Raw genomic sequence first — 12,134 nt, 5'->3', positions numbered from 1 at the left:
TCTCATCTAACTTTGCACCAGAAAGAAGATGAGCATGTTTCACATGTGTCAAACTATTCCTTCAGCTATAGAGCTAGTGCTAGGAGGTAATTATCTTAGCTTAGCATAGATAAATGAGCAGGGGGAAGCTGGCAAGGCTCAATACAAGTTAAAAAATCTGCTCACAAATTCTAAATGTTACATCTCATTTGTTTAATGTGTATTTAAACAGTAGTAAGGGAAGTTATGTGCTGTACTGTACATGCTAGGCTAATCTAGCCCTACTACTACTGCTATTACTGCTAACAGCTACACAGAAGACACAAGAGTGGTATCAACCAACCGTCAGAAAGAAAGCCAATAAACAGATTTCCCAAAATGTCAAACAATTTCATCAATAGTGGAATAATGTTTTGATAAGATTTGTGCTTAATTTTCTCCTCCTTTTATTCCAGGGGTTGAATTTGATGCTGTTCTATGTCATCAGGCATAGTCAGATTGGCCGTCGGGAGCAACGGGAGAAATCCCGGTGGGCCGGTCACTCATTATAAAAAAACAAGAGCGAGCGAGATGTGTTGCCTGATTATGCATCAGCATATCTGCGGGCTCTGGTTGTGGATCAGATTTTGTATTCAATGTAAAACCACAGAGCCCACGCACATAACAAATCCCAATTTAACCCCTGCATACATCGTATGAAAACATTCATTCAATCAATAAAACACATCTGCACACACACAAATACACACTCCCACAGAATTAAATTATAGCACTAATTTTAGACACATATGATGTCTGCATATTATATTAAACAATTGAACATCATGTATCACATCTCGTTCAGCAGTAAATAGTCCTGAAAATATCATTAGCAATGCAGTGTATCTCTAACGGTCTTCCATCACCAACTGAAGCAACTACGTTTGAAAAAAAAAAAGGATCATTTTTTTGAATGAAATAAAATCTAAAAAAGCTTATCGTGGAACAGCATAATTCATACATATTCCTAACATACTGTAATTTATACAACAGTGTTATCAGTCTGTCAACTTGCATGAGGTACTGACATTGTATCTACAAACACCATATTCATCAACAGAGGATTTCACAGGGGGCGAAAAAGAGGGTTTTTCATTATGCAATAAACAGACAAACAACAACAACAACAGCGACAACATTAACATTGTTATCTTGAGGTAGAACATTAACTTCAGCATTTGGAAGTGCTTTATGTTGGATACTCGTTTTTTTCGTGTTGCTCCGACAAGCAAGAGAGAGAGAGAGAAACGATTCTTGACATCTGAGGTAGTGCGGCACCTGATTTTGTAATTTTCAAACCAATCAGTTCCTCCGCATGTAAAGTAATTGTGAGAACAGGGGAAGGTAAAGTCCCTAAAAGCTTCCCGCAACACATTCATTCCGGCTGAGGTAGGTTTTTGTTGAATCGTAAAGTTCACACAGCCAAGTCTAGTGCCTGTATGAAGGCCAAGAACTCATAAAAAAATGTTGATATCTCTGAAACAAAGTCCTGAGACAGAATATATCAAATCCCTGGACGAAGGCTGAGGTCTTCTGTGAGCGAGAAGGTGGAATCATTGGTAGGTGAGAGCAGGCAGCAGGAGTCTTTGACATCCACAGAAAAGTAGAGATAAGACCAATAACTTATAACCACTTTGACATATAGGTGATAAAGATATAAATGTATATATATATTTATAAACTTAAAAATAAAATCATCATTGTATAACATGGACATTCTGGGGCCTCTATTCTGTGCCCAACAACAGAAAATTAACCAAAAAAAAAACAAAAAAAATTGTACAAATAAAGAACATTTAACTGGTCTGCTGAGCTAGAAACAGCCATCCTTTAGAAGATAGCTCTTCCAGACTCCAGACCAAAAACACTCTGATATACAGTCCTAGATCCTCTTCTTAGAACTTCTTAACTTACCAATAAAAAAATCTTTGCACAAAAAGAAAAAACTACTTTGAAAAGAAACACTTGTCAACCTGAGTGAGAGAAGAGTCTAAGTGGACACTGTCGCATGAATTGGCCTTCATACATGATTAGCCTTGGTCCTGTCGACCCGCTCCTGCTGCAGGAGGCTCCTGGAACTGCGTCTCTCGCTCCACAGCGAACTCGTCCAGAGGTATCGTAGACAGCTGGGTGTCGTTCAGCGCGTAGGAGTCGGACTGAAAACGTGCAAACAACAGTAATTAGATTGAGAGTGCGTTTAATTAATTCACTAGGCATTTTCGTATTGACATTTTAGCCTTTTTGACAGATAGACGGGAAATGTGGGATGAGAGGAGATGATGTACAACACGGTCCCTTTGGCTACATGGCAGGTTTCCAATCCCCAGACCACCAGGATGCTGCGCTTCTTTTTAAGGGCAATTTTAGTGCTTTTGTTTATTCTCTGAATTCCTCAATGTATTTTTTTGTGCTTTTATCACACTATAATATATATATATATACTGTAAAAAAAAAAAAACATATGCCAAGGTAGGCGTGAAAGCTGTAGCTTCAGCCTACACCTTTAGGGTGTGTAGAAAACCTTTTATCCTCTTTTATTGTTTCTACTATACTGTTTTGTTGGGATAAATTGGATTGTTGTCATTCTCAACCAAGGAGACACAAAGCTTAAAGTCATAGTGAAGGAAAAAAAAAAACTAGAATATATATAAAAAAGTAGACACTTAAAGCTTGATAGTTGCACTCTGCTGCAAAACACATTTTCCAGCTTCTCATTCACACTCTTAAATTGCTTTTTGCTGATGAAATAAATGGTCAGTGGAGCTGTTTTCTGTGCTCATTGGAAATAATTTGGAGTGACTGAGCATGAGTGAAATTAAAGTGAAATTGATTTAAAGGTAAACTACACTTTATTAGAGCTTGGGTTTATTTCTGCAGCTCCAGTTATGATAACACTGCACTCACCAAAGTAGCTTTTGAGATATCAGAAGTGTGGTGGATGTTTACAACGGACAGTGTGGGTTGTTTTTTGTTTTTTTTTAACTGATGGCTGGAGCTACAAACAAATAAGCCGCAAAATAAGTTACAATTAAGTATTTTTCCTTTAAAATGACCTTATTGTGCGGTGTCACATTTAACATTGAAACAATTAAAAAAGCTTTCATTTCTCATTATCAGGAATCACCATGCATGTGTCTTGTGTGTTGGGTTGAGTGAAAAGTCTTTCGAGCTCGTTGCTGTCGACCACTTTCTTTCCCGCTGCGCTGCCATTGACCTCCATCTCTCTCCTGGCAGCCCCGTTCAGCCCAGAGGCCCCCTGGGAAGATGAGGAGGATTCCAGCACCATGCTGTGCCCTGCCTGAGGGGTGGCCTGAACTGTCTTACACATCATTAACCTGGGGATTACATGAACACACACACATAAAGCACTCGTCAGCTGCATACACTTGATGACTGACATTAACTCTCAACAACAATAGCTGGCAAGTTATTTCCACTAGTTCTATTTGTTGCTGTTAAGCTTTTACACGTTTGCACTCACCTGCCGCGGTAGCTAAATACGAGGAAGAGCACGCAGAAGATGATGCAGGTGACTCCGATGTGGATGCCAATTATGATGCCTGTTGTAGATGTTTTGCTCTGTTCATCTTTCACACAGTCGCACGGGGTGTCCAACACTGGGGAGACACAGCACACTTCACAGTCAAACCAATACGCTTGTATACATTTGTATAAACAAGGGTATGGGAGACATAGACAATGATTTTTCTCAAGATAAGAGATGACACGTGTGACTCAGTGAGATGCATTAAACTTGTGCAGTACCAGTGTGTAGCTACAGTGTGTGTGGCTGTGTTTGGTTGTGTCAGATAATCACCAGATTTCTCCACCGCCTCCCGAAGCGAAACAAATCGCACGGTGGAATTGCCATCTCCGTGTTGGTTGTATGCAAGCAGCTTTATCTCATAGACCAGAGCAGGATCTGGACAAAAAGATAGAAAGAGATATTTAGATAATGAATGAAACACAGGCTTATATTTGCTCCTTTTTCTCACCTAAGAAAAAATACATTTTGTCAACTTTCTTAACGTACTAATCCTATTTCTGCTGATATTTAGAAGAAAAGTCCTTCCTAGGAAGCTTCATGAATAACTCCTAGTCCAAGTCTTTTCTGAAGATAGGAATGTTTTTGTCCTAATTTATTATTCAGCACAGTTCCACAGTATCAAATATGGTATCTTTAACAAAGAGAGTGAAACAATTGAGATTATAGAAACATCTCAAGATACAATCTGTTATATGTCTATAACATATATGCCTGTCTCACCCAGCTGACTGATGTTGTACTGAGTGACATTGCGAGCAAAGGTGATGGGACCAGTAAACAGTGGTGTGTGGGCTCTTCTGTAATACAGCCTGAAGCCTTGATGCTGGCCCATCTTGGAGGAAGGTTCCCACGTTGCTTTTATAACACTGTTGTTCACCACCTTGGTGTAGAGGGAAGGAGGCGCTGGAACTGCAATAGAATACAGTGGTTCAGCAACATAATAGAAGCAGCACATAACAGTAACAGGAGAGCTCTTATTTTGTATCTTTGGAGCGTGAATTATGAATTATTATCACAAATAAAAAATCTATCTGCTATCTGCTTTATTTTAAAATCGTTCTAAATCTTGTGTGTTTTCACTCTCGGCAAAATCTCCATGCAGGTTTGTTATTGGTAAAATATATGCTTTGTGGGTGAGTGTGAGTGTGTGTATTCTGCATTCAACTCACCCTCCCCATGAGTGCTCTCTGTGGCGCTGTCCGATGGTTTGCTGGCCCCGTGGGATGTGTAGGCTTTGACATAGAAGGTGTAACTGGTGGAGGGCTCCAGGTCCCTGATGATCTGTTGCAGCGTCACCTTACTGACAGCCTCCTCGTACTCCATCTCCACCGGGTCTGAAGGAGGAAATGATGGAGGAAGAAAAAATAAAGTGATGGTAGAAAAGAGTGAGAGAAAGAAAGAGGAAAGACATAAATAGGAAAATAAAACAGGGAAGGGAAGAGAAGCAGGCATTAAAGTGATGGAAAATATTAACAAGAAAGGACAAGATGAATACAATCTGCTTCAGTCATTATTTTATGGTTATTGCCCATTTCACTGATTTTATCAGAGCAGCTCTGTTAGGTAATAGCTAATCTAGTTTGGCCCTGGGAGCCTGAATGACAATGGTTGGAGTGAATTGCAGGGGTGGAGTGAGGAGATTGAGTGGGTAAAAGGGGGACTTATAAAGAATGTGTTATAGCATTTTATTGCTCTTAATCCAGAGACAACCAACCATAACCACTATCTACCTCCAGCCCTCAACCCATTGGGCCATGCCATCCTGGAACGGTAATCACTGCAGATACTATCGGTTGGCCCCTGGGGCCCTAAATTATCCATCCGATAGAAATAATGTGGAGAACGGCAGCTGGCGCTACGAGACTCTCACCACACACACACCCATAAACTTGCCCAAAGCTGTAAACAAGCATGCATGTATGAACACACACAGGGAGCATCATACCAATAGTCCACACGTATGGATCCCAAGGGAAAAAAATCTGAAACTGAGTTCACTTTTCTTTTCTTTATAGTGGGGTGTGGAGAGTTGTACTGTAGCACTAAACACACACTGGCTATGGAGTCGTAATTCACTTACTGTATGTACCATCTGCCAAATGCACGTAATAAATGTAAATGTAATGGGAATCATTGGCTTTATCATAGTTTCCATATTGAGACTGTTCATAAGGTTGTTGGATTGTATCTGTCTGGGACCTGTTTCACCAAATTTGCAACATACAAGCTGGGATTTCAACAACAACAGGAAATCAAGTGACAGGACGATGGTACCATTTGCGATCAGTGCTCTGAAATCCCTTCGGTGAAACAGGAGCATCACTGACAATGCGAGCACTGTCTACATTCATCACTTCTGTGTAAAAGCATAGTAACTGTAGGACTTATTGACATGACAAGAAAACATTTTCCTGCCTCTTCTCATTTTCTCATTTCACCTGACATTGACACTAATTCCATGTGACAATGCTTCATCTATTGTCCAACATTTTTCTATGAAATCTACTGCACATAGCTATTTGGATCTTAAGTGCAGCCTCACCTGAGGTCCTGCGGATGTGGAGCACGTAACCGATGATGTCCTGAGTGTTCTGATCAGGCTCCCTCCAGGACACCTGTATGGTGGTGGGTGAGAGGGCCTCTGCCTGCACGTGGGTGGGCACACCGGGCAGTCCATCAGCCCAGAGCACTGTGAGGCGGGCACTGGCCTGTGTGGAGCCGGCACTGTTCTCTGCGATACACTGATAGATAGCCTCGTCATCCTGACTTATACCATATATCGTCAGAGTGCTGCAACAGGAGAAAAGGAGAGAACAGATGGGATGGAAAGAAAGCGGAAAAGAAAAAAGGAAAAGGGGAAGTTTATTTTCTCTGACACCAACATGAGTTGATTAAGTTTATGTGAGAAATCTAATGTCCAAATCCAAAATGTCAACTTTACTGTTGAATTGCTGCTAACTAAAAATAATCATCATTAAATTTTTAAGTAGAAGTATTTACAGTAAAATTTACCAATCTAGTAATAACTCATTATGTGACACATTAATAATTGTTTCACACTTCAAACTACCTCAGTTACTAACACAACACCTGCACTTTACATAAAACACATTAAACATTGGCTGATATTGGCCATGATTTTTTGGAGGTTGTCTAAATCCTGTTGGTGAATATTAGGGCTTCATATAAGGAAAATGTGTACAAAATTTCCAGTGAATCAGACTCATGATCACTGAGGTATGACCATCTAAATACATCATGTTTCTGTAGCGCAGCAGATGGCGGAAATGCCATCTAACCTTGTGGAATTACTCACAGTTGATATGTGTGTTTAAGAGTTATGGCAGTTTATATCTAATAGGCCACGCTCAAACAGAAGACCTGCCGTGCTCAAGTTCAGCATCTTCAGAGTATCATGGGTGCTGACCCAAAAAATCATGTAAACGGTAAATGAAGTCGTCAGCAGTCAAATAAGTGTGTAATGCTTTTAATTGCACGGCAGCAGACAAAAACTGATGCTTTTCAGCCCCAGGCGTTCTTCAGCGTCACTGAGACGTTTGTGGGTGTAACCAAATTAATCAGAAGCCAGGAACAGGATGGTGATTAACGACCAGCTGAGACTAATCATCAATACTAGTAAGATAAACAGTAGTAGGAAAATATAAGTAATACATGGAAATGTATCATATTCCATTTTTGCAGGCAGCAATAGGCCAGTAGGTTTTGTACATAACTCTGGGACCTGCTTCACCAGGTTTCATTACATAGTGACACTATTCACATCAAAAACCAAATTGCTTTTATTATTTTTTGAAATATTCTGCTGACAAAAAGAAAGCCACATCCTTGGTGGAATAACTATCTTATCTTTATTGTTTAGGTTTATCATTGGTGGAGTAATGTGTGAGTGCAGCCTTCGGATTTTATGAAGTAAAAAATAACCATGTTGAAGTAATAAAAGTATGAAGTCATGGAGTACAGTACTTGAAAAAAACAAAAACACTTAATGTAATTGCTTCATAAGGACTGTATACAGCAAAGAGGATAAGATCACAGTATGTCAAGAGGTACTGTGCTACTGTTTAACTGTGTGTATAGAAGATTAACACTTAATACAAAGCAAATACTTTCAAACTAATTTGTCTTGTACTGAAACTCTGTCTGGAGTAGATGAATGTAGTTCAGTGTTTCGAAAAAATTCGATTACATTATCTTTCCATGCACACAGGTACTCATACTCACCTATACACACACACAAAACCTCCCACACAAAGTAAATCTTTTATATTACCCTGTATTCTCTTTCTTTTAACCTTCCTTTCCTCTTTATCGTACTTCCACTACTCTCCTCTTTGTCCTCATCTTTCTACTTTTCTCAGCATCTTCTTTTCTTCTTCCCTCTAACCTGGCCTGTCTTCCATTATAGAAGAAATGTGCGCGTGTCTATGTGTTTGCATGTTGAGTAGGTGTTATTAGACACCTTATAATACATAATCTTCTCATTGTGTTTGTCCTAAGGCAAAATAAAAAATAAAGCATTTAACATACTATGGAAATGAGGCCCTGTGGTGCAAAACATTTCTTCATGCCATTTTCATGCCAAGGCCATTTCTGCTGTATTTAATGTATAATATGTGTAGGAGAAAAGGGAAAAACATACATAATGAATATCGTGGGAATATAATAGATGCTTGAGTTGTAGCTTTGTCCATTTTTTCTAGTTCAAGATGGTGAAAACCTTTGGTCATGACATTTTAAGAGATTAAAAACATTTTTCAAATAAAGAAAACCTTCTGGTCACTACTTCTCATGCTGTGCTTTAAGTTGAAATGGTTAAATTGAATGCCACAGGAGTTCAACATATCTGTCCTTCAGCAGCCCGCTAAACATGTCACTCGCACTTTGTAAGAACCTGTCGAACAGACTGTCATCTTCCTTTGACGGACAGGTTGGATCCTCTGTGTATTAAATCGAAAATTTATTAAGAAACGGCAAGACGGTCCCGTGAGGAAAAACATGCAATTTGCTGAACGAACAGCACATCAGCCCTGTGCGGTACACAGGGTCTGTCACTGGCCACCCCCTGGACCTTTGAAATGGAACATGAGGAAAGTGGCATTCCAGCTCTTGACAGACAGCGACGACCTCATACCAGCTTTGGCGTGGTTTGTAAGGATGGATTTGTAAGGACGGAGGGGTGTTCTTCTGGGTCAGCGAGCAGGTTGGAGAAGTGAATCATTCCATTTCCTTTTCAAAATTGATGTGCTGGGATACAATTACTGTACGTCTCTAATCTGGGTCAGACTAGGCTGCCAGGTGGAAGAGTTATTATTCTCTCCGGTCTGTGAGGTGGATTCAATCTGGATAATTATAAGGTCAAAGAGGCCCCCTGTATTTCACCCTCTATGAACCAATCTCACCTCTGACCCCCGAGGTGGCAGCAGTCGCCAGCCCTCAGCTCGCTACTCAACCATCACATTTCTGACAGCCTTTCATATCAGCGATGGATGGAGTGTTTGCAGACAGGCAGCCTGACCAGACGCCATAGACGCAGCAAAGAGGCCCCCAGGGACGCACTATCCAATGCCACCGGGGGCTGAATGGGCCCCCTGAGCATGTGAGGGGAATGCAGGGAAATTTCACAAGACCTTGCTTGTTCCTGAAGGTACAGTAGCATCCAACCACATGTCCGCTCACATGCCAACACATGAACACACGCACACACACATCCACATGCCGACTGATCCTGCTGACGTGTAGCTTATGAAATTCCACACCTGCTGTCAAAACTTCCTTCCCAACTTCAAGGAAAAAAGTTCAAAAAACATTTTATTTATTACTTTATCAAAGCATATTAATGATTGCAGCAAATTCAGTGTTTTCTGCTATTTTTTTTAGATTAATAGTGTTTTAATAATTTCTGGCTGTGACTTAATTTAAAGTTGCAGTCTGCAAGATTCTGTGTTTTGGCTTCATTTTGGCATCTTCTCTTGTGGTAAGCCGATACTTTGGCATTTTTTGGACAATTTCTAGCAAATTATTTGGCAAATGAGGACCATCGGACCAGAATTTTTTTTTAGGTTGGAATTAACCAAAGAGCAAGAGGAACCAAACATACATTTATTCCTGAGAATCCTTTGAATTGTCAAGTAATGCTAGTTTTAATTAATGACAGAAAAAGAGAAAGAAAGAGTAGAATACTGTATTTATAAAGTTAATTGACTGGACAACCTTTTTATTTCTAGAGGTCAAAAAGAAGTCTTAAAGATTAAAACTTCTCATTTAAGTGCAACATTGTCCTCCAAGAAGATTACAAAATGACAAGCAGATCAAAGGATCTTTCTTTTAATCCAAGACCTTTTTGATTAAATATTTTGGATTGGAGTTTTAGAAAAGATTGATCTACATTAATATGCACTAGCAGAGCAAAGCCAACACAGATCCATACAGAGTGTAAAGGAAGAAAGAAGAGAGAAGAGGAGATTTGGGAGGTATATGGGCTGAATTTGGGCTGTTTGCGTGTCTGCATGAGCTCCATAACCAAGCAGTCCTGTCTTGACAGGCTGACACCATCATTTACTCATCAGTTCAAGGTCATTTCACAGATTGATGGATAAGGCCGTGGGTCAGGGGAGTGGCTGACAGGGGGCCCTGGGCCTGTTGTTCGGCCACTGAGGCTCTGTTTACTCTTCGTTGTCTCTGAGCAGCACCCCATCAACAGCCAGTGTGGCCATTCTGGATCCAGCAAGCAGGAAAGGGAAAAAAAATACGGGGACAAAGAGAGAACAGGAGGAAGAGGTGGGGAAGGGGGAGGGGAGGAGTGATGAGCTGTCTGTGGCCTGAGAGGAGGGAAGGGCCCAGGGATATGACTGATTACAGGCGGGGTCAGAGTTCAAGGCCAATGCCCAGGCCCCAGCTCTCTGTAATGGGGGCAGGAAGGGGGATGTGGGGCACAGAGAGGGGCCGCACACAAGAAAGGCAGGTCTTGGTGAAAGAAAGTGGAAAAAAAGAAAAGAGAAGAAAAGAAAAAAATACCCTTTGAAAGGATTCTGCAGTGAAATGTCCAGATTTGTGTGGTAGCCTGTTCCTTCAGATGTTGGCCATTAATTATAACACAGTGACGCTCACACACGCTAGTTAAAATAAGTAATTTTCTTTACTATATAACTTAAAAACACACACACAAAAAAGAGGACATTAGAAAAATGCTCATGGGATCTTTCTGTCAAACCTTTCATTCATCACAAGGGAGAATTAAATCTTTTGTCATCACCAGCTCAGGATCACTTTGTAAAAAACGCTTTCAAACTTACGATCACTGGCACTGTCTGATGTACGATCACAGCTTGTACAAGTTGGATGATTACACGTGAGGCGAGTCCTTATACATAATTAGCAACAGCTCTCACAGAGGTTTCAAATAGCCACTACAGCATGTTTTACAAGAGCCTGGTCAGCAAAGGCCAATAATGGATAGGGTAACAATAATGTATGTGTGTTTGTGTCTGAGCATGTGTGTGTGTATCAATATCTGTTGAGATGTGACAGAGAGAGCAAACACACAGCTTCACCCTGAGCAGCAAACATCTGTTTACAGAAGCAGCCAATCAGCTCTCCTCTGACATCATCTTGTACAGCCTGTCACATATCTTTTTTTTTCTTCGCCTTGTGTGTGTTTTGTGTGTAAAGTGTGCATGCGGATGAGGAGTTAAGGGGCAACACGTTTGTGGATTTTCATGTTTGATTATGCGTGTGCACAAAATGAGTGATGGCATGCACCACAGGGCTATTTGTGCACATACGGGCTCACTTGCTTTTTGATTAATGTGTGTGCATGCGTGCGTGTGAATGAAATGTACAATCGATTCCCCTTCCTTTCCTTGTCCGATTTGCTTTTGAAGGTCAGCATCATGAGAGATGGCTGAGGGGAGAAACCTCTGCATGTGTATATTTTTATACACACATGCGCATTAATTAAAATCTCTAGGTACGCTGCACTCACTATGTCCAAGCTTCCCCGTTCAGATAAAGTATGTATATGTAAGAACAGAATCATTGTGCTGCCCGGAGCTGTTGAATATCATTTGCATATCATTAATGTTGTTTTGGCTTGGTTCTGGAGGTAAATTGTGCCCCATGCCACATAATTTTCCTTCCTTTCAGGACCTCCACTGCACTAGAAAACACAACACATGGCTTTTTTGTGCCTCGGGTAAAATTCACCCTACTACAAATTTCCCAACCCAGTCTTCCATAAAATTTCATATACAACTAAAATTTATGAGGTGGCTCGTTGGGAGAGCACGTTGGCCTCTGATCTTTGGGGTTGGTGGTTCTACCCCAGGCTTCTCCAATGTTTGTACATGAGACGTATGTGATGGACAACTGGACAAAAGTGTCACATAATCTAATGTAACTAATTACGAGTAAGAAATTAGCAATTAACAAACCAAATTATGTTGTTATTAACAGATGGAGAAAATGTTTACATTGAACGAATCTAAAGACTGTTAACTGACTAATCAACAAAATGTTGACTATTAATGTATTTCAAGGACCAGGATTTAGT

General features: G+C 40.5%; 1 protein-coding gene across 1 annotated transcript in view; it reads right to left on the bottom strand.

Moving 5' to 3' along the window:
• Positions 1-2,048: 2,048 nt before the first annotated feature.
• igdcc3 (immunoglobulin superfamily, DCC subclass, member 3) overlaps positions 2,049-12,134 on the bottom strand; it is a 67,096-nt gene continuing 57,010 nt past the window's right edge. Inside the window, exons 8-14 of the mRNA XM_035652032.1 lie at positions 6,108-6,355; positions 4,735-4,899; positions 4,286-4,474; positions 3,836-3,940; positions 3,500-3,635; positions 3,143-3,353; positions 2,049-2,174 (exon numbers count right to left, since the gene is read on the bottom strand). Coding sequence (XP_035507925.1) covers positions 2,049-2,174; positions 3,143-3,353; positions 3,500-3,635; positions 3,836-3,940; positions 4,286-4,474; positions 4,735-4,899; positions 6,108-6,355 — 1,180 coding nt within the window. The remainder of the gene's footprint in view (positions 2,175-3,142; positions 3,354-3,499; positions 3,636-3,835; positions 3,941-4,285; positions 4,475-4,734; positions 4,900-6,107; positions 6,356-12,134) is intronic.

Source organism: Morone saxatilis, unplaced genomic scaffold (genome assembly GCF_004916995.1).
Source record: "Morone saxatilis isolate NCDOM2014 unplaced genomic scaffold, NCSU_SB_2.0 Contig11, whole genome shotgun sequence".
NCBI classification, from domain to species: domain Eukaryota; kingdom Metazoa; phylum Chordata; class Actinopteri; family Moronidae; genus Morone; species Morone saxatilis.
The sequence above is the reverse complement of the archived record's forward strand: the minus strand, read 5'-3'. Positions and strand labels throughout refer to the sequence as shown.